Genomic DNA, 22,370 nt, shown 5'->3' with positions numbered 1-22,370 from the left:
CGGCAATCACCAAATACGATCACTGATTGGCCAAATGTAATGTCAACAACTTGTACGTGTTTGTGATTCGCCAGGCTATGGTCCGCCCAATTTAATACTTCTTCCGGGTCGTGGTAATGGCGTGCTGAACAACAGCATGTGAGTTTTTAAATCTTCCAAAGGCTCTTTACTTTAAGCAATCTTCTCGTGACCACATGTAAGAAGACAGTTAAATTCTCATGTAAAAATGTTACTATGTTCACTTCTAATGTTCAATGTAATGCGCGTTTATATTTTCCACGTGTATACCATTCGTGAGACCTTTCAGCATCGTAGTGTGATCAAACCCGTAGAAATGTGTTTACAAGTACTTCATTCATTGTAATAAACCCATTATTATCGTATTGGCCATTGTATACATCCCGTGTGATTTCAATTGTTCACATTTGTATTTCGTACATAGAGATGCACCGATCCGACTTTTTCAGTTCCGATACCGATGCCGTGGCTTTGCGTATCGGTCGATACCCGATACCGATCCGATATTATGGTTGACTTAACAAGCTACATAACTCTACATGTGGAACAGAAAAAACCAAAGGCAATGGCATCAGGCAGACTACACAGTTCTTTGCTCTAAATTAGGGGTGTCCAAACTAACGGTCCAGTTTTTATTGGCCCGCAGCAAATTCTGAAAACATAATTGAATATGGCCCGCACAAGAAGCTTGAGCTCAGCTTCTGAGTTTCCACACTAGATGGTGTAATGTATTTGGACTGTGTGGTTACCCGTACTGGGGGGTGGAGCTAGAGGTATGGGGGGCGGATGGCATGTTGTAGCTAGGAGAGACTGCGGCTAAAAAGAAACGAACATCAATACATGATGGACTCACTGCTTCCCTAAAACCTGGTCGTCTTGTCAAGTTATTTCTCATGGTATAGAGAAACATTACAGATGGAGCCCGCCACACAAAGCGTTTGACGTCCCATTAACACCCCCCCCGGAAGAGAAGCGAACACGCAGCGTTTGACATCCGATTAGCCTCCGCCCCCCCCCCCCCCCCATTCGGGAGAGAAGCGAACGCGCAGCCTTTGACGTCCCATTAGCAACCCGAAGAGAAGCGAACGCGCAGGGTTTGACGTCCGCTTAGCAACCCGGGGAAGAGAAGCGAACGTTCGCTCCATGTTTGCGTTTGTTTAGAAAACTCTCGTGGCATGCGGCACACGTGCTGCTGACGTATGACGTAGCCCGCGTCCCAATACATTAAGGAAAGTATCGGCTCACAGATCGGTTGTATTTTCCGATACCCGATCCATCTATTTTGTTGATATCGGGGCGATATCCGATCCAGATATCGGATCGGTGCATCTCTACTCGTACATGTAATTGCATTCTCATTTTAACCGGAAAAAAGAGACACCAATTATCAACCAGGTTTTGAGTTGCAAATTTCATTATGCTGTACTCAATTTGTTTTGCAGAAACCTGTAAAAATAAGACATGGCATCAGCGGAGGATGACTTCCCTCGAGGTGGGACACTTGGGAAGGCGAGTGAAAGTAAAATAGCCTTGCCGGTTGAGGTGGATAACCTTTTCAAGGTATGGTTGATCGCCTTTCTTCGATCCAGATTGGGCATGCTGTGCAAAATACTTAAAAAACAACTTTGTACTCTCACTTTTCAAGCTGATTCTTTACTGTTTTCCTATGCTCAAAGTAGTTTGTTTCTTTACTGCAGTCAAATGAAAAAGAAGAGTCTAAGAAGAGAAAGGTGGAGTCCAAAGATGCCAACAAGAAAGTCAAGAAGCAAAAGACTGCTGAGAGGAATGAAGATGGCCTGATGCTCAATGAAGCTGCAAAGTGTGTGGAAATACTGCATTCCAAGGTAAAAACACAATTAAGGAAAGACACACTCATTCCAATAAGGAAATATGAATTAAAAAATTATAAGGAATTCTAGAGAAGTTATTTTGCGCATACTGTTTCATCCCTAGTGATGATTATATGTTTTCACCGTAAAGAAAATATATTTAAAACTGTGTTATTTCTTCACAGCATCTAAAGGAAGGCACGTTAATGCTGGGCTGCGTGAAAGATGTTTCAGACTTTGAGGTGACCGTCGGTCTACCTTGTGGTCTGCAAGGGTTTCTCAGCATCAAGAACATCTCTGACTCGTACACCAAACTGCTCACTGAGCAACTGAATTCAATTGACGTTGAGGTGGGTGTTCAGTTTTCTTAGCTTTTCCAACAATGTAAAATCCTGTGCACACAATTGGAATCTGTTCTATGGTTCAAGGGACATAGTCTGACCTGCTGTTGTGTTTTTTATTTTTTGACAGGACATTTGTGCTTTGCCACACCTCTTCCATCCGGGCATGGTGGTGAGATGTGTGGTTGCCAAATTGGAGACCACCAAAGGAGGTGCGGCTAGCATCCAGCTCTCCATCAATCCAAAGCTCGTCAACAAGGCGCTCACGTCAAATTCTATGAAAGTTGGCATGGTAAGTCAGAAGTCAGCACCTCTTAAACACAAAATGATTTCCTCACCACTCAACAATTGTCACTGTTTGTTGTCTCAGGTGTTGAGTGGATGTGTTGAGAGTCTTGAAGATCACGGCTGCATAATTGATGTTGGTATCAAGGGAACCAAAGCCTTCCTTCCTAAGAAAGCTGACACAAATAAACAGAACAGTAACAATGGTATCGCAAATCTGAATTGTTTAAGTCTTTCTCTTGCAAGCCTTTTTATAAAATCACCAGAATGACTATTTTTCCCTTGCCTTTTCAGAGCTCAAAGTGGGCCAGTATATAACTTGTCAAATAAAAGAAGTGAAGAACAATGGACGTTTGCTGCAACTCGTCGCCAACCCCTCGGCTGTTCGCCAAGCTCTTGCTGAATCCAAACAAGGATGGACCTTGACTAATCTTCTTCCGGGACTTCTTGTTAAAGCAACAGTCAAAGGGGTAGGGGTAGTTCTCATGCCTTCTTACTCTATGCTGTAAAAATTCTGTTCAAATTACACCCCAATGTACGCATAAATTCACGACAATTTATGATGCCAAATTAACTCTTGACAATGCTAAAATCAAGCCTGTATTGCAGGTGACCAAACACGGACTTCTCTTGGGCTTCCTGTCCTCCTTCAGTGGTCAGGTAGACATCCTTCACATGGAGCAAGAGATGGCTGACAGTTACAGCGAGGGAAGCAAGGTGATGGTTCTATTTGTGATCAAATCTAACACACCAAATTACTAACACTTTTTGCAACCAATCAATTTTTATTTCTTTGAGAAATTCCCACCGTTATCTCTTAATGTTGTTGTTAAATTAGGTTAGATTAAAGTGTCTATATTTGTTGTTGTGTATTTTTGCATCATTCGTGTAGGTTCTGGCCCGTGTGCTGTATATGGAGCCATCCACCCGTTTGGTAGGATTAAGCTTGCGTGGCTACCTAGTTCAGCCTGAATCTCGAATCAATACCATCCCTGCTTGTGGCGATCGCATCGGAGAGGTGGTGGAGGACTGCAAAATAATCTCAATGCACCACATGTCCGGAGCTTTTTTGGAACTCCCTGACAAAACTGTCGCATTTGTACATGTGAGTAGCATGATTCAAATGCATATTTGGCCTGGAAAAAACTCATCTGATGTTGCCTGATGCAATTTGTTGTTTGTCTTGATAGAGGAACAACCTGAAGGAGTACAAGGACCCATCTAGTGAGAACAAAATACTGGCCAAACCTAAACATACTTGCAGGATAGTTGACTTCAGCCCCATGGAGCAAATTCACTATGCTACTCTACGCAGGTATGTGAATGTTTTTGTCTTCTGCATCTTGCCTTCTTGGCGTCAGTCAGTGTCCAACTGATTTCAACTGATTTTCAGGACTGTGATAGAAAAACCCTTCTTTCGATACCATGATCTAAAGCCTGGTCAGATTGTAGAGGTAGGTGCTTAGACTCCAGAAATTTACTTTCTTCTGGAAGTTATCTACAAAATGTATGCATGGGTTGATTTTTGTTTTGTTTTGTCTAAACCAAGTCTTCCATATCTCTCTCCCTTAAAGGGCAAAGTCTCTGTTATGCTGAATCATGGCATGGTGGTGCACGTGTCGAACCGTATTCGTGGACTGGTACCTCATAACCACCTATCAGACATTGTCTTAAAGAACCCAGAGAAGGTGTACGCAGAGGGGATGAAAATCAAATGTCGGGTCAGTCCACCTTTCAAATCAAAATCAAGAAAACCTCCTGATAATCGGATCATCTTTCAAAACCTCTTTGTTTTGTTTCTGCTCTTTCTGTCCTTAGGTGCTGTCAGTGGACGTACACAGCCAAAAGCTGTTTTTAACCCGAAAGAAGACCCTCATAACCAGCTCCCTGCCCTTATTCCTTAGCTACAGTGACGCCCGTCCTGGACGAGTGTCTCACGGTTACATTGTCAGTGTCAAAAACTTTGGCTGCATCGTTCGGTTCTACAACAATGTAAAGGGCCTGGTGCCAGCCAAAGAACTCAGCTCTGAAGTAATCCTCGACCCTGAGGAAGTCTTCTATGTTGGTCAGGTAAGATCTTAAGCTCTGACTCTATACATGAGCTGCTATCCTGCTACATTTCAGCAAGCAAATAGATGATCTTTTTTCTTTAGATTTAAGGAGACATATGAAAAACTGACGGTGCAAATATTTAAATAGATATCCAAATAACCGAGAAAATTGCTGTGTCCGTCCGTGCAACAAAATGTATTCGTTAACTCTAAGCCATGGCCACTCGCTTGCTTTTCACCTTCTGAGCTCTGCTTCCGCTAGTAAAAAGAAGTAGCCAGCTGCTGCAAACAGTGCCTGCCCAGTTAAGCGAAAGAGGAAACTGCCAAACACCGGCAGCTTACTAGTTGTCAATCAAATGAAAGTCCGACTCTCTCTTAGCCCAGCAGGATGAGGGTTGTTGACTGTTTTATATTGATGAAAAAAATGCTTATGTCTCCTTTTTGAAAGGTGTTGAAGACTAAGGTACTACAGTGTGATCCAGCGAAAGAAAAGTTGATCCTCTCCCTTAAGCGTGCGATGGAGCAGCAGACAGAAGAAACAGGAAACGCTCAATTTGACCGTGAAGTGGGGAAGGTATGTTCAAGACAAAATAGCGACTCGAGATGTAGCAATTTATCAGTCTAACTTTGAATTACTTCACGTAAAACCGAATAGGTTTTTACTACATTTGCATATATATACTGCAGTTCTACACTATTGCAATGCGGCTGTTGGTTGTTTGATTTAGATGCTATTTGTGCCGTTAAGGAGGAATGTGGTTTATCAGCCAAATAAATATGGTAAAATTAGAATTCAAATTAGTGACCAAAGTAATGGAAAGTAACAGTGCTACTTCCTGCTCAATAGTTTTTGCCCAATGTCTCTGTTGCAGAGGCTGGAGGCCAAAGTGCTTAAGAAGTCAATCAGTGGTCTGGAAGTGTCCATTCTTCCCGATGATGTCCGTGCCCTCCTACCCACCTTGCACCTCTCGGATCACGTGTCTAACTGCTCTTTGCTGCGGGAGACCCTGCAAGAGGGAGACACCGTTTCAGACCTTGTCTGCTTTCAGCAGAAGACAAAACAAATTGTATCCTAGTTATTGGAATTATGAATGTACTCTCATCTTGACTTTGATTTATATATTTTTTAGATTGTGCTGATTTCTTTCCCTGGCCTTTAGTGTGCCAGAAATTGTCTTTGTTTTCCTTAAGTTTCTCTCTTAGATTGTCACCAAGAAGCCAATGGTGATCTGGTCACTGGAGGAAGGAGAGGCTCCGAAGGATTTCTCAGAGATCACAGTTGGAATGCAGATAATTGGCTGGGTCAAGAACATCATTGCCTATGGTGTCTTTGTTGAGTTCCCCTACGGTCTTGTTGGCCTAGCACCAAAGTCTGTGAGTGATGCGTTGTCATCAGCAGTAAATGTTTGGCGTTTTCTTTTTCTCTCTTCAACGACCATCTCTTTTGTGCCAACTGATTGATTTTCCTATCTGCTCACTTCTAGGCCATTTCTGATGAGTTTATTGATAATATAGCGACCACCTTCCAAGTGGGCCAGACAGTAATTGCTAAGGTGACTAATTTGGATGAGGAGAAGAAGCGATTCCTGGTCACACTGCAGATTTCTGAGGTCACTATGCCAGAGGGATCTGCCCTGATGAGACTGATTCATGCTGTGCAAGAGAGACGAGCTGTGACCGAAATGATTGCAACAAAAGGTGGGACGTTTTGTCTCGATAAACTTGACAAAGCCATGTAAGACAAATCAAGGGCTGACCTTTCATTTTGAAAGCGAATAAACCTTTATTAACTTTTGTTCTGTTATTTTGTTCTGCTACTTAATTTTTACATATCAAAACATTCTTTCCTCAGAAGCCAAGGAGCCTTATCAGCAGCTAGCTGCTCTGTCTGTTGGCCAGAGGCTGAAGTTGGTTTTTGACACAGAGAACGATGACAAAGGCGCCATCTTCAAGTCAGATGAGTTGGTTGGTGCCACCATACAGGCCAACAAGCACCATGTGATGGGTATGTTTTCATGATTCTAAAGTCAAGTCAAGAATCGGTATCCTGTGATAAATCCTTCTTGCCAAGCTTCAGACAAAATACTGTATAGTATATAATTATGGAATGGGATGGATGGATGGATGGGTTGGGTGGATGGATTGATGGATGGGTTGGGTGGATGGGTTGGGTGGATGGGATGGATGGTTGGTTGGGAGGGCAAAGTGGATTTCTGAGCACATTACCAAGAAAAAAAAAGTAAAATGATATTGATAATTAAATATGAGGAAGAACATTCATAGCATGCCATGCAAACAAGTGACACGGTTGCTTCACATAATCATTTAATGAAATCAAAACATCAGCACAGTGGCGAGGTGAAGATGCTTCATGTGTTCAATTCTTGTATTTCAAAATAAAATGATTTGAGATCTCAAATGCTGCAAAGAAAAGGTAAGATCATGTACATTTTTATATTCTCTTGCTTTCTTACAGGCATTCAGTTGACCCCAGGACAGAAGGTTACTGCAGTTGTCCTTTTTGTTGACATCCGGGCAACTACTGTCCATGTCTCCCTCCTTTCCAAGTTGGTTACCAAAAAGAAAATGGTAAATTACTTTGTCTTACATTAATTTACCTATTATACTGTACTGAAAAACAAAGTCTGGGTGTATTTTCAGTTTTCTGTATTCCAGAAGACTGTACTGCCTTGCATACTGGAGGCAGTTTGTTTTCTAAAACAAAGATGAATTGGTTTCAGACCATTGATGACAATTAGGAAATAATACATATGTATTAAGACAAGCATTGTGTTTTGATGTGGACCTGTCATAATCACTGTTTGTGTGTTCCCACCCTTGTATTTACAGCTGACAGAAGGGAGCAAGCACTCTGCAATTTTGCAGCACATTGACAAAGACCTAGCCATCATCTCGGTGGACGACACTGCTCAGCTGACTTTTATTCAAACAGAGAGCCACTTCAATGAGGTCAACCTAACAGCGTCGGAGAAGCTGTTAGAAGGAATAATTTTAGACGTTGAGGTTGTCCAACCCAGCTGCGAGCAACTGCAAGGGCTCCCTCTATTGTCATGGAAGCGATCCCGAACCAAAGGACTGGGCAAACCAGTTTCAAACCAGATGAACGCTGACACTGGTTACCAATTTGGAGAAATTTTGCAGGGCAAAATTCGGACAATAAAGCCTACCAGCGTTCAGGTTGCACTCAAGGATGGACGCACAGGCTATGTGCATGTGTCTCAGGTGATGGAGGCTGCAGAAGTGTCGCCAGGATCCTTCCCCACGTCTTCGGTCAAAGTGGGCAGTGAGGTCACCGGCAGGGTCATTGGAGGAAGAGACATCAACAGTACCGGGTGACTGCTGCTTATGTTGTCTTCCTCATTATTTACGTTTTTTTTTTTTTTTTTTAGAAGTCTCTTTTCAGAACTTTAAATAATCTGTTGTTTGTTTTCTTTAGATTATTACCCATTTCCCATCCAAGATTAAAATACACCTGCCCTGAGCTCACACTAATACCCAGGTAGGTAATTGATTCATTACTCATTGGAAAGCAGCATAATTGGTCGAATCTACATTTTATTTTGTAATTGCCGTTCCTGTCTTTCACATGTTGCCACAACACAAATAGCAAACTGGATGGTAAATTGGAGGTCAAGTCGTATACAGCTGAAGAGAACTTGCGTCGTCACAAGGTTGGACAGGAAATTACCTGTTTTGTTTCAAAGGTGGGCCAGGTTACAATTTTGCATCAAACATATACTCTTACTGCAAAGCTGAGATGAGATCTGTGAATGGGTTTGTGATTGTCTGCAGTTTCATCAAGAGAGCAAGAGTTTGGAGGTCACTTCTGGTCCTTTTGTTTCGGGGACAGTGGAACTGCTGGCTATGATTACTGATCTGAAAGTAAGATATTCTAACACTATTGTGCAATGGAACGTGCATTTACATGCTGTCAAGTGCATGCCTCAGCAGCAGGTGGTGCTGAAAGCCTTAAACATATTCTCCCAGTTTTGAAAGTTCCACTTGGTAGATAATATGTCCAGTCAATGAAAGGAAAATCATAAAATGAAACCAAGTGTTCTATTATGGAGAGATTATATGTGATGTTATACAAAGGGAATGTGACAAAAACTATGCGTGAGGACTCGGCCCTAATATTGCTTCATCTGTCATATTTGAGGATTCCAGTCGCCTTGACAAAATGTACAAGCTTGGCCAGGCGGTTCAGGCTAAAGTGGTTAAAGTGAGTCTCAAGCCTCAACGACTGTCACTGTCACTCACAGGTAGGATGCACCCGATTTTTCAATCCCACATGCTGTATGATGAATAAAGGCTGAAGAGCTGCTGTTTGTTTTGTAGACATTTATAAACTGGAGGCAGGCTGTATCACTTGGGGAATGGTGACAAGTATGCCGCCACACCTCGGCCTTGTGGTCAAACTCCCGTTTGGTTGCACGGGAACTGTGGCCATCACTGACCTCGCTGATGCATACAAGCCCAACCCGTTGGCTGCATTTAGCAAGGATCAGCTGCTGAGGTCAGTGAATGCAACAGCCAACTAAAACACTAAACAATGTTGTTTCCCCCCACTCTCTGTGTTTTGTTGCAAGATGGCGTTAGAGATATACAAGTTTAGTGATTTCATCACTCAGTCAGCACTATCCTTTTATCTCAGGTGTTACCTTCTGGGCAGTGAAGATGGCAAGTGGAGGCTATCGCTTCGACCATCAAGGTATGATATCTGACTGATAGACTCGAAAATGCTGCTCTGGAACTTGTAGCCTTAGTGCTGCTGTTGATGTTCCTCTTCTCCAGGTTGAACCCACAACAGGCGAAGCCAGCAAAAGACACCGAGATTTTATCCTTAGACAATCTACAAGAAGGCCAGTTAATTAGAGGCTATGTCAAGTCTATCAGCGAGCAAGGGGTCTTTCTAAGGTAATCAACCGTGTTTGTGAATATATTTGCACCGACGACCCCAGGACTAGCATAAGAAACGTCGTGTCATGGTTCACTGAAGACCTGAAGTGAATGATATCTTTTTACTTCTTCCAAGGTTGTCAAACAACATTATTGGGAGAGCCGAGCTTCAGCGGTCCTCCAAGTACTTTGTTAACAACCATAAGATCCTCTGTAATCATCTGCCACCCAGCACCCTGCTCACCACAAAAATTGTCAGGTAAACCGCAACATAAACACTGCGACAGTTCATTTGCTAATAAAACCTCTGACACTTAATCCAAATTGAACATTTGCATTTATAAATGTCATGTAGTTATCGTATTAATTGTTAATAGTAAAAAAAAAAATCACAAAGACAAAGCACGTCGCTCTGTCTCTGTAGTATGTCGCATTTTTGGGGAAAATGTATTTTACAAAAACAGCGACCGAGAACCGTAGAGCTCAGACTGGCTCCTAAAATCTCTGTTCCCTAATTGTGGTGATGGCACCAAAGAAGGATAAGAAATTTTCGCCTCGACCCACTGAAAAGGTTTTCTTTTTAATTTAAAATGGTTTACCTTAACAAGAATCGTATTGTGACCCAAAGTAGAAAACTTGTCAGTTATTGCGCCAGTCTTTCATTTTGTCCCCATTCTTATGTGGTATCCAAAAACATGCACGTTGGGTGTATTGAAGGAAGACTCTTTAGGTGTGAATGTGATGATAAATACTCAAATATGTGTGCTATGACTGGCTGGCGACCAGTCCAAGGTGCACCACATCTATTACCCAGTTCGTCATCTTTTATCGCCTCTCGCTCATGATAATCGTATTGAGAATAAGCGGTATAAAAACAAAATGGCTACATTTATCACATGCATTTGCAGTGAGTGTTTCTTGTAGCAGATAGTGAAATGACAATAAATTGGGTTTGATGGGACTGTACGAATTGCTCCAGCAAGCATATTGCCTTAGTTTGGCTCTTTGTGCACCATGGCTTGTGCAAGACGTAACACTGCAGCCCTGTCTGTTCTTGTACTTCAGCATTGACAGAAAGGAAAAGTTAGTTGACCTGTCCCTGCTTACTATGGATACTGGGAAGCCAGACATCCTTCCGGAATCCCTCCATCTGCCGCTACGTCTCCAGGGAGAGGATAAGAACAAGTACAACCTTGAAAGGAAAAAGAAACGCCCACTGTCAGAAAGTGAAGAGGTAACAAAGTAGTTGGAAAAGAGTATAGAGTCTGGCCATTTTTTTTTTTTTTTTTTCTTTTAACAAAAACTGTGATGCATGCTCGGCTACCTCAATCTTGTTTATATTACCAGAACAAAAATGAGTCAGAAGCCCCAAAGAAGAAGATGGAGAAGATGGAGAAGATGGAGAAGACGGAGAAGACGGAGAAGACGAAGAAAACGGAGAAGACGAAGAAAACGGAGAAGACGAAGAAGACGAAGAAGACGAAGAAGACGAAGAAAACAGAGAAGACGGAGAAGACGGAGAAAACAACAAACCTTACAGACGATGACAGTGGGGTTGAGGTGTACTTTCGAGAGATGGAGGATCAGGAAGACAAAGACACCCAATCTGCTGCTGTGAATGTAAGGGAAATCATCCACATTGTTTTTATTTCAGTCCCATTTAATCATGCATGCATGAACTCATAACTAAATGTCTCGACAGGTTTCAAGTTCCTCAGGTCCCATCAGACTGCAGGTTGCAGCAGAGTTCTCCTGGGATCTTGGCTTGAGCTCATTGAAGCCTGCCACAGCAAACAAGCATGCAGACTCAAGTGATGAAGAGGACCAAGATGAAAGCAGCAAGGTACGCCAACTGTTTGCGTTGTGTTTGCTGGTGCGACTCCCACCGTTTATCTCACGACTTCTTTCCCTGTCAGTCTCAGAAGAAAACTCGACGTGAGCTGGCGCAGGAGAAAAAGGCGGCGGAGAAAGCCTTGACGCAGCGGGAAATTGAGTTGATGGACCCGCAGCTCAGGCCCCAGGATGCGGGAGCGTTTGAGCGCCTACTCTTGGCCTCTCCCAACAGTTCCATTCTCTGGCTTCAGTACATGGCTCACCACCTGCAGGCCACCCAGATTGAGCAGGCGCGAGCTGTCGCAGAGAGGGCACTTAAAACCATTTCTTTCAGGTAAGATTAGATCTTGCCGATAAAAAGCTGTTTTCCCTTTGGCAATGGAAAGAAAATACATTTCATTGCTTGCATTTGTATGGGACGCTGTCGTATGTAATTTTGTATTTCAGCTTGTATTCCTATTCACCACTTTGCATAACCTTTTGTTGCCTCTAACTCTACTTCACTCAGTCTAAGTTTACAACTTCCGTATGCTTGTCGTTGCCTTTGTTGTTAGTGTCTTTGCCAAAAATTAACATATTCTGGGTTTTAGTTTAAAAAATAAAAAAAAACTAGCTAGGTCTGGATTCAGGTGTGAAGATGTACAGTACAAGTCAATTTTCAGTGGTTGTTTTTCTATTTTAAAACTACTATTTCTATCTCCAGAGAGGAGCAGGAGAAGCTGAATGTATGGGTGGCCTTGCTCAACTTGGAAAATTTGTACGGCACCCAGGATAGCCTCAAGAAAGTTTTTGAGCGAGCCCTCCAGTTCTGTGAGCCCATGCCTGTCTATCAGCAGCTGGCGGACATCTACACCAAATCTGACAAGATCAAGGTATTAATTACCTGTTAATAATTTTGACAACAAATATGTCGGAACTAACAGCAATTCAAAAAACAAGATAAGTAAGTGAAAAGATTTTTGTTGTATAAGCTAAACATTGTCTGTGTCTCTTGCTATATTTTGGTCAGGAGGCAGAGAACTTGTATAAGTCAATGGTGAAGCGTTTTCGTCAAAACAAAGCAGTGTGGCTCAGCTATGGTGCCTTCCTGCTTCAGCAAGGCCAGAGTGATGCTGCCGGTGCTCTCCTGCAAAGGGGGCTTAAAAGTCTACCATCCAAAGAAAGTGAGTATATCACGAAGCTCTGTGGTCTTTTCACGTGTTTGTTACCAAAGGCAGAAAAACGTGCAGTGTATTACTACACTAATGCAAACTACAGCCACAATAATAAAATCTTGTTTAATTAGTACTTTTCTCAGTCTTCATATTTATACAGCTTATTATGTCGTTTTTATTAGCTTGCGTAGGTATGCCTATTTCGAGTGTTTTTCCCCACTCCAGCTATCAAGAACAATTTATAAACATTGTGATTTGTCCCCAGGTGTGGATGTCATCGCCAAGTTTGCTCAACTAGAGTTTCGTTACGGAAACACGGAAAAGGGTTTTGCGATGTTTGACAAAGTCCTGACAAGCTACCCGAAACGCACAGATCTCTGGTCTGTTTTCATCGACCTCATGGTCAAACATGGATCACAGAAGGATGTCCGGTAAGTCCAAATTTGGTTTGACTTGTTTTTCAGCTAGCTAAACATCCGTTTTTTTTGGTTCTAAACAAGTTAAGAAAGCTTATTGCATGTTTACAATCATATTCCTCTAATTTATCACACAGGGCCCTCTTTGATCGTGTGATCCATCTAAGTGTGTCTGTGAAGAAAATCAAGTTCTTCTTCAAACGCTACATGGAGTACGAGAAGAAGCACGGCACACCACAAAGCATCCAGGCTGTCAAAGAAAAGGCTGTGGAGTTTGTGGAAGGCAAAGTCAGTGTTGCTGCCAGCTCATGAATCTTCCAGATTGTATATTTGCGTGTGGACTCCGTGCTTGCAGGTACAAAATGCAAACAGATTCTTAATTAAGAGTTGACTTTTTTACTGTCGAAATGGTTTCTTGAACCTTGAAGACAACTTTTACACAGTGTATGTATTCCTCTATAAATCTAATTGGATCAATCAGAATTGGGAATTGAACGGACTTATTTCATTCCATTCTCTGGATGAGTTTTTCTTTTGATGCGTAATAAACCATGTAGAGCATTGCCATGACTCAATAAATATACTATCAATACAATACATTACATGACATTTTATTTAAAAGCAACAAATACAAAATAACAATATATATTGGGACACATTTACATACAATACATACACGCTAGTTGTCTACCGTCTTTTAAAAGGAAAGTTCCTGGTACACAATCAGAAAAAAAAACTGCCTACTTAAATCCTTTATGCTGGTCGTGATGTCATCCAGAAGTTGTGATGTCATCCTGTGGGCGTGGCTACCGCTTGACTGCTTGATTATTTCTCCTACCGTACACAGTGGCAGTATTGATTGTAAGATGCATGTGGGTTACTGTGTGACTGACGTGGTTTGTGCTGGCTGGATTGGTAACACCCCTGAGATGGTAGAGGTATTAGTACTGCTCCTGCTCAGTACTGCTTCTGTAGCTATGTTGCGTCCAGCCCAGCAGTGCTGCAGTTCTGGTGCCTCCTCTCCAGTCGGGCTGTTGCTGAGCAGTGCAATATGGAAGCTAAGCGAGGACCAATGTAATGAAAATGTCTTATTTATAAATCCTCTCCCTATCTCCTGACCCTACCAAATCAAGTTTGCTTCCGTCAGCATCCAATTCCCACCTAAGAATATTGCTCAAAGGTCAGCGGCAACACAGCCACTTGGGATGATAAACGTCATTGCCTGCGAGATGATCATCTCTCGTCGTATTTTAAATGGATGTTTTTGGGTTTTCTTTTCTAAGAGAAGTCTGGTTTCATCTGTTCCAAGATCACACCTCCTCTGGCTCCATAGGTCCTTCAGCACCCTGTGGGGCATCTGTGTGGAGCCGCAAGATGGGTTTGTTGCACATTGGGCACACGCTGCGGATCTCCAGCCACTTGAGCAGGCACCTGAAAGCATGGAAACTGTTTTTAGAATAGGGCTGAGGAGGAACTATATTCATTTTGAACAGTACACACAAAATGATACGTTTAAATGTAGGCCTTGTTGGAGCTTATAGGTGGCTATTGGTGCCTTGTCTGCCCCCATGAATAAATAAAAATTAATATAAAAAAAAGAAGCAATTATCATAAATACATTATATACGTATATTATCTGGGCCCAGATGTTTCTTTAAAATAATACACAGCCTCGGGAAACATTGAGACCGCTGTGATTTCTTGAATTTCTTGTTCAATGTCTGTTATGACTGGTGCCACTTAAACTGTGTCAGGTGAGTAACTGACACAAAAGAAAACATGAAATGCTAAAAATGTCTGTTTTACCCACGTGAGAACTTCCAAAGTCATTTTGGTAATTATCAAGCAAAACGTTTTGTCTCAATCAGCTCTTGAATTCATATTTTAGGTGCTGTTTTTATTTGATTGAGGTCCAAACAAATGCACTTTTAGTTATACTCAGCATTCATAATGAACTGAAAGTTGATTAAACAACTCCCTTTTTTTTTTTTTTTCCACAGCAGTATTTGCAATTTAAATACAAATGCATCTTCATTATGGGCAAAATGATCCATGTTCATTAAAACACTGGACTAAAAGAGCGCTGGTTTGTGCCATGGAACTCCAGGGCTGAGAATACTTCCCACTTTGGCCCTGGCTCTTGTTATTGTCACTCACATTCTTTCGTACATGGAAAAAAAACTGTTAAAGTAGCTCGAGTCAAAGGTTAACTGCTTAATACCACCCCCCTCCCCTCCCCAACACTTTATGCGTCTTTAGGTACACTTTAAAATCTAAAAGATCTGATATTTCTAAGGAAGATTACAGTTTTTCCTTGCAATTTCTACTGGATTTATATTAACACAATCAACTTTAACACAGTTTTAAATTCCACAAGTATTAGATAGTGTTGTTTGTTTCCAGACACTCACTTCTTGTGAAATGCATGTGAGCACGGGCACACTCCCAGTTCATCTCTGGTCCTGAATTCTTCCAGACACACAGCACAGGTTTGCTGCCAAAAGCAAAATAACAATGAGATGAGGCCATATTTTGTGTCTTCGTGTTTGTGTAATTCATGACAGGCCTACGTTTTGTCAATCACCCAAACAATAAAAAGAAAAGACTTGTAAATTGCCAGATGTTCAATGTAGCCATGTTTCAGTGCATAAAACCAAGTGTTGTTTATTAATTGTTCTTAACATAGCTGTGTCTATTTTGGATTCTCAAAAACTGAACTTCCCCTTCCATCTACCTTTGATAATTTTACAACAAGTCATTTATAAGACAGCAAACAGAGAAATGTAGCTCCTACTGTATGATGCGTCTATAATAAGCACAGTTAATCTTAGCAATACTAAATTCGGCCAGTGGAAGATCGGGAAGCACTTATCATAGACGAAAGAGATTTCAAGGACATGGCCAGTAAATGTGTGTTGCATGTAAACGACGTGAGGATTGAACTCCTTCAGTATGTTAGACTATAAATAGCTCAACCTGGATTATTAGATCAGGCAGAAACATGGGCTGCATTTTATGCAGTCCTTGCCAACCTTTGAGCCACGGGTGTCAAACCCATTTTTTTTCACGGGCCGCATTGTAGTCAGGGCTTCTTTCGGAGGGCCATTATGACTGTCAACCCAAATAAATGTATGAGCACCTCATATTATATACAGTAAAAGCTACAAAACAAACTGACAACTCGTTTTCAAATCAGACGAGTAAAAACTGGTCAAATATTTAAAAAATATATCTTATTAAAAGTGAAGACAATTTGCAATTCTAGTAATGACACACTAATTTGATGCATAACTTGTCATCGCGGGCCACATAAAATGATGTGGCGGGCCGTATCTGACCCCCGGGCCTTGAGTTTGACACCAGTGCTTTGAGCCAAGGCACAAATTCCATATTTAAAATATCTCACAGCAAGCCACCAGACCAAAATATCAGAAAAGGTGGATTTCAAAGCGTAACTAATTTCCACCATTTCGTGAAAAACAAACATTTATATTTCTCTCACTATGGTGGTGGTTGAACTATTTACTATCCACGTTATTTCTACACCCCCATGATCCTTTGCATGAAAAGTAGGAGGAATTTCCGGTATAGCGTTTTACTTTTGTTGGAACTGTTGGTGCAACTTAACTTTCCATTACAGTTCCAAACTTTAACAATGTGCGAATGCCAGTTGTTGCAGCTTATAAAAGAAAACATTTCAATCTCGCTTCCTGCTAGTCTAGCGAGGTAGGAGGACGACAAAAGCATCCTGCAACAAGTTACAGTCACATGTCTAACTAGTACATAACGAACTCTATCGCGTCAAACTGAGTCTAAAAAGCTCTGAGGCGTATCAATACCCGCACAGTAACAAAGTTGGTTGTGTTTCCTGTGTACAAGGTCGGGCACAGTCTTATTTAACTTCAAACGTATTTGCTAATGTGCTAACCCCATGACCGAGACAAGCTTCACGTTGCTCGATGTCATGAAACTGCCGTTCTTCACGTGAACATCACTACATACGTCGAGGTCAAACGCCCGCTGCAAATATTAGAATGATCGACTGTTTGTACAACCGCTCGTAGCGACTGATATTTTAGAGTATTCAAATGTGTTTATTGAAAAGGTCAGAGGTTGAATATCTGTCCTAATGCAGAGGATGTAAATCGAATGTACAGTAATCCCTCGTTTATCGCGATAAGTGAAATCCGCGAAATACGGTCACCAACAAGAAATAGCAATATTGTCCTAAAGGTTAGACACAAGTTTCCTCAATTTATAAGTTTTATTTTGACTTTTAAATTTTTTAATTTTGGGAAAAAAAATCCACGATGTAGTGTAGCCGCGATAAACGAAATGCGAAGTAGCGAGGGATCACTGTACATAAAAGCTGCACAAAACAAAATGACTTACTCCAAGCAGGCTGAGTTTCTTGCTTGCTCCCTTCAGCACCACCTACAGCGAAAAATGAGTATGGAAGAATGAACATACAGTGTACGTACTCGGATGTCAGCACTATCATATATATATATAGGTAGATGAGGCATTTATCCTGAACCGAAGGCCCTCATATTACTCCTCAGTTTGACGCATAGAAAAGCTAGTCTAAAATTAGCTTCAGAATTGTCGCATTGAGCGGACCCTGATGGACTCTTCTGGAAGGTGGTGTTATGTTGCTCGGCTGAATGAAAAAAGAGGCTGACATGCTGTGGTAGGATTTAGAGGCTGCCTCAGAGTGTGCTGTTACACGTGCAGTGAGTGGCATACCTCGTTGTAGCTGAACTGATCCCTCGTCCCTTGTTGTTTCAATCTGTGACAGAAACAAGACAAAATGTACACTCAGTAAATGGCACACAGAAAACTACTTAGGTAAGAATTTCCATAGGTCAAGACTTTCAGCATAAAAGCGGCCTTTAGACATTTCTATTGGCACTGGGGCAAATGTGCCAGATGCAGATGCTTTCTGAGTTGAGTCAGGTTAGGTCTATTTGGGGAAAATGTCACTTGTTATGAAGACAGAGCTGCCAAGATATAGAAATTCATTTTCAGAACAGTTCATCTGAATTTCCATCATTTAAAAATGGTCATAATATATCCATTACGCACAGTCACATTTTTTTCTAAATAAAGGCAGATGCCCCTTTTTAGTGCCACAGGCCATTTTAATGTGAAGATGTAAAGAATGATCAAATTTGGGGACCTCCTGCAGCCACACAATCCTTTGGGATGTTATCTTTAAACTTGTAGTTATACCTTGCTTCAGTCCATGTTTTTTTAACGCGTAATTGTAGCTTGATTACATCATTAAGAGCACAGTGTGCTGTTCTTTTTTTCAGCTGACGATTCAAAATAAAGACTGCATGAAAACACTCATCTCTCCCTCCTTCCCTAATTGCTTTATAAATGGCATGGTATGGACACATGCGTCGTCGATGTGCTGAAAACGTAACACGGCACATACGTGACATCACTCTCTCGCACGGGACTGTGAAATTGAAGACTCCTCGAATGCCTCACTATGTTCAAGCAGTATACACCAGAGTTTCCTTCTCTTATCTGTTCCATTAGGTTTAATCAAGTGTCTTCCTGTATTTTATCATTCAAATTCTGTCACATTTGATGTTAGGGATGGTTTTGTGATATTTTTGAATGGAAAAAATACTCTAATTATAGGATAAAGTATAGTAAAAAATGTTCACAATAGGACTACATACTATAAATATGTGGCTATGTGGCGAGACTGCACTGCTGTCTCAAGTCCTCGCTTAGATATTCCCTTCTCCGATTCCTTTCCCGGTATACAGAACAGGCTCGGCCCTCATCCCTCGTACCTACCGGAAAAGGTAGCAGCAGAAGATGAGACTTAGCATGAAGACGAAGAGGCCGATGCCCAGCACAATGACATACACATTGAGTGGCAGGTGATACATGTCAGATGTCATGCTGCAGTCGTGTTCAGAGCTAAGAGAATTCAAACCGCACAGGCATCCTGCAAAAAAAAAAAAAAAGAGATCATCATGCTTGTATCATGTACATTTATTGAAGTCAAATCAAATTCAGGCCATTGCAGGGATATCTGGAACTGAAAACTCAGAGAGACTTTGGAATATTAAATTAGTTTACTCTAAAGCCTCTCTGAGTGTTTTTTCCTGTTTGGTCAGAAAAAATTGGTGATGCAAATGTGTCCATGGAGATGTGGCTGAGGCACAGTGGTGGCAACCCACAGTGGTTGGGCTACCCGTTAATTGGCTGTGAAGTAGACAAACACAGCCAACGGAGACCGACACACCACCATCTGTTCCCCAGACTAAATAGAGTAGTCTAGAAAAGTGTGTGCATGTGCGACACCACTTGGGGGTTGAGGAGTTGTGTAGTGCAGTGTATGGCTGTGTTTGTTTGAAAAGAAACTTGTGTGTTTGCATGGGGAGTATGAGTAGGGGAGTATATTTAAAACGAGAATGAAGTCGTGACCGAAGGGCCATTTGACAAAACAAAAGCAACGGAAGACTCACTTCCACTAGCTACGTGTGACCCTATTAATTTGCAGCAAGCAGGCTCTTTGCCAGCCTCTAAATGTCCATGTGTCTCTCTTCAGAGTCAATGAATGGGTACAGCTTGCACTGTGTGGGAGGTATGATAATTTGAAAGAAGGGGGTGGGGCAGGGAAACTTAATGAGAGATAAACTGCTTGGGCAAAATGGATACCAGGCCATACAGGAACTAAAAATGGAATGAAATAAGGGGTTGTCCCTACTCTGCATCTTAAACAACTTCCGCACTTCTTAGGAAGACTGTTTTTTAAAAATATGTGTTTTACGATCATTGACCTAGAACATCGTGTGAGGTTAGTAATGCTGGATTTGAAAAATAAAAAGTACTATCCCGGTCCAAACCAAAGTTATTTGATGAGTCGTCAAGTTCATCAACACCAAACTCCTCCATTATTATTTACCTTGTGTGTCATGTGAGGACACAACATTGCCTTAACCAAACTCTACACACAAATTTGGTAGCATAGAACTGACAAAAATATCTTGATGAAAGAGATGAAGGATCAAGACTTAGTGTGGATGCTAATTGTGTATGAGGATGGATGGATTGATGGATGGATGGATGGATGGATGGATGGATGGATGGATGGATGGATGGACGGACGGATGGATTGAATACATGGTGGGCCTAGTCTTTAGTATTGAACAGATGGCAGAGAAATGCACTCACTTACCGTTACACCATTGGAATGGTTGCATGAAATTTGATTCCTGGCCCAGCAGCAATAAATTCAGACCCTTTAAGAAGAAGAAGGCTGAGCTTGAATGGAGGCCAAACTCTTGGACTCGTGGTTGGAGCCTGGGATCAGTCACTGTGTGCTGAGCTCCTCCAAATACAAGCCTTAAGTTTTTCAGATTTGCTCAGATTTCCATAAATCCTTGAGAGGTGTGGTTTTGTTGGCTCAGCAGTCTGTGCATTCCCAAATCTGGATTAAGCACTTGGTGTTAAGATTGGAATATTTGGGACAAGAGTTTGGACCGCGTCTAAAATCCTCATGTGCTCCTGGATGCCAGTATGAATGATGTCATCAGAGAAAACAAAGAAATCTTGTTGTGTAGTTTGGACTGTCACTTGCCTCATACCTTGGGCTATTTTGCAAGTTACCGTCAAAATGTGAATCATCCGCAGTCATAAACACATCATCAACAGCGCAGTCGTTGTTTACACTCAAAGCAGACAAAGACCCTCTCTGACTTGTGTTTTTCTTGGCTGCAGGATCGTCTCCAATGTCATCCGCCGATCACAATGACAGTCGTCGATCAATGAAGGTAATAATCTGGCTTTAGTCTGCTTTGTCTTGTCCCTCCAAAGCTGCTTTTTTAACAGAGGATTTTGGCGGCTTTCATTCTCCCCCCTCTCATGTCCTCTGCCGTCTCCTCCTCCACTCCACTGATGTTGCAGAGGGTATTCCACAAGATGTGCACCCCTCAAAGGCCAAACAAAGTGAGGAGAGCTCCACAGCAGAGCAGTCCTGAAGCTGGCATTGCCCTTATTGCTGCTGAGTGTTTTTTTTCCTCACTCAGTGCATGTGTGGTTTTGTGTGTTTGTATGGAGATGGGGGTCCTCTTCCTCCAACCATCTGCTCCTTCAGAAGAAGACAAAAATGGACAAAGGCGATGTGTGTCAGCGAAGAGCGTATCTGTCTCAGTCAGTCTCTCGCACCTCCATCTGGCTTTGTCATGACACGGTTCTCCTCTTCCTCTTTCAGTCCATAACGCTTTTAAGAGTAAGCCTGCAGTCTGCCTTTTGACGTCTCCTGCTCCGCTCCGCTCTGCTCTGCCTTGGGTTTGTAAACAGATCTGTGCTCATGTGACCATCCGTTTTGCCTCGCAACTCTGCTCGGCCTCAGCCCTCCCTCTGCATTTCTCCTCCAATCTGCAGGCAGAAGGAAGGCAGAATGAGCCAGACGCTGACAAATGGGACGCCTGCAAGCATGCTGATGTGTCCTGTCTGTACACCTCTCCCATGTATGTGAAAGGGAGAGCAAAGAGGCTCTTGCAGCAAAGTCAAGCGAGGGAGGCCTCGGTCAGCTGCAAGCATGCATGGCTGATGTCCTGACAAACAAAACAATGTCATTTCTGCCAAGTGGGCGTCAACCAGATCGCATACAAAACCCTTTTCTTTCTCTCTGTTTTATTAGTGGTGAGTTTCTCTCAAGCTGGCTTTATTTGATCTAAATTCACTTCTGTGCCATTATCGGATACAATCCAGTGAGAACAACCGTAGCTTCAGAGAAAATGATAAACACAATCAATGCTTGGTGAGGTATTGATTCAATTCAAGCGAAGTGTCTATTTTGAGGTGATGCATTGTGCTTTCTACAGTCTATATTTATGCCTCCTGCATTGTCTTCTAGCATTACCATCATCTTCCATTTTAGCTGAGAGAGCCAAAACATTCAAATTCAGCATCCATGTTAAATGTCAATACATTGTTTATTTCACGAGTGCAATACAGCATGTTTATTATCGTTTATTTTCTTGTGCTCTACATCATGCCGAGAGCTCTTTCAAAATAGTTTGCTACTCTCTAATAAGACTAATGCACAGGCTCTCCTTAACGTTGTGGCTGGTGAGCATACAAGCAATCATTGTCGCAGAGGACAAACAAAGTCAGCAATGCATGAAGGTGTCAACGTGAGAGAGAATAACCTCTGATAGCGAAATCGCAAGCTGGACAAAGACGCGCTTAGTAGCAACCCCCCCCACACCGGCAGCCACCCTTGGTGCCAGTCCTCTGAGGGGGAGAACAGCTGCTGGGATAGTGGGCGAGCTGTCAGACGGTCAAGGGGAGTGCTGCTCCACTAATCCCCAAGGGGGAGGGAGGGACAACAATGGGATCCAACCAAGCCATTTTCATTCAACTCCCTCTTCCCTGTCCTTCTCTGTTGGTAATGTCATTGCAGAGGAACAGCTGGATGGTCCACCCAGTGCATACTACATGCAGCCTGGAGTAAAACGCTAAAAGCATTGTTGTTCATGCTGACGTCTTA

At 42.2% G+C, this 22,370-nt stretch overlaps 2 protein-coding genes across 7 annotated transcripts; one reads left to right on the top strand and one right to left on the bottom strand.

Annotated features, from left to right (window-relative positions):
• Positions 1-85: 85 nt before the first annotated feature.
• Positions 86-13,444, top strand: pdcd11 (programmed cell death 11). Of its 6 annotated transcripts, none has more exons than XM_061274021.1 (36): positions 86-138; positions 1,461-1,578; positions 1,716-1,862; positions 2,033-2,197; positions 2,319-2,480; positions 2,559-2,679; positions 2,768-2,943; positions 3,083-3,190; positions 3,366-3,578; positions 3,664-3,788; positions 3,867-3,927; positions 4,048-4,194; positions 4,292-4,543; positions 4,973-5,098; positions 5,397-5,591; positions 5,728-5,898; positions 6,009-6,222; positions 6,380-6,529; positions 7,001-7,113; positions 7,375-7,877; positions 7,982-8,044; positions 8,153-8,249; positions 8,338-8,427; positions 8,705-8,807; positions 8,884-9,061; positions 9,200-9,256; positions 9,340-9,462; positions 9,581-9,703; positions 10,510-10,678; positions 10,792-11,064; positions 11,147-11,287; positions 11,361-11,611; positions 11,981-12,149; positions 12,287-12,440; positions 12,697-12,862; positions 12,985-13,444. In XM_061274021.1, the coding sequence occupies exons 2-36, from the start codon at positions 1,480-1,482 to the stop codon at positions 13,157-13,159; spliced, it is 5,580 nt and encodes a 1,859-aa protein (XP_061130005.1). In that variant the 5' UTR covers positions 86-138; positions 1,461-1,479; the 3' UTR covers positions 13,160-13,444. The 6 variants fall into 6 exon arrangements, with proteins under 6 accessions (XP_061130005.1, XP_061129999.1, XP_061130001.1 ...); XM_061274015.1 differs by having other exon boundaries at positions 6,377-6,529; XM_061274017.1 differs by having other exon boundaries at positions 94-196; positions 6,377-6,529.
• On the bottom strand, positions 13,438-21,321 carry zgc:175214 (uncharacterized protein LOC557610 homolog). Its single transcript, XM_061274023.1, has 6 exons — positions 20,052-21,321; positions 18,662-18,815; positions 17,594-17,636; positions 17,240-17,281; positions 15,259-15,341; positions 13,438-14,278 (listed from the first exon to the last, which is right to left on the bottom strand). Exons 1-6 carry the CDS (start codon positions 20,074-20,076, stop codon positions 14,158-14,160), a joined length of 468 nt encoding a protein of 155 aa, XP_061130007.1. The 5' UTR covers positions 20,077-21,321; the 3' UTR covers positions 13,438-14,157.
• Positions 21,322-22,370: the final 1,049 nt, after the last annotated feature.

The sequence above is a fragment of the Syngnathus typhle genome, linkage group LG3 (genome assembly GCF_033458585.1).
Source record: "Syngnathus typhle isolate RoL2023-S1 ecotype Sweden linkage group LG3, RoL_Styp_1.0, whole genome shotgun sequence".
Lineage (NCBI taxonomy): Eukaryota > Metazoa > Chordata > Actinopteri > Syngnathiformes > Syngnathidae > Syngnathus > Syngnathus typhle.
The sequence above is the reverse complement of the archived record's forward strand: the minus strand, read 5'-3'. Positions and strand labels throughout refer to the sequence as shown.

Bases quoted from the DNA above. Each gene is read 5' to 3' on its own strand.
- pdcd11 (XM_061274015.1), top strand. From the start codon at position 1,480: ATGGCATCAGCGGAGGATGACTTCCCTCGAGGTGGGACACTTGGGAAG. The intron at 9,062-9,199 runs GTCAGTGAATGC...CTTTTATCTCAG, and splicing joins AGCAAGGATCAGCTGCTGAG to GTGTTACCTTCTGGGCAGTG. The intron at 10,679-10,791 runs GTAACAAAGTAG...TTATATTACCAG, and splicing joins CACTGTCAGAAAGTGAAGAG to AACAAAAATGAGTCAGAAGC.
- zgc:175214 (XM_061274023.1), bottom strand. From the start codon at position 20,076: ATGCAACCATTCCAATGGTGTAACG. The intron at 18,816-20,051 runs GTAAGTGAGTGC...TTTTTTTTGCAG, and splicing joins ACCATTCCAATGGTGTAACG to GATGCCTGTGCGGTTTGAAT. The intron at 17,282-17,593 runs GTATGCCACTCA...TTTTCGCTGTAG, and splicing joins ATCAGTTCAGCTACAACGAG to GTGGTGCTGAAGGGAGCAAG.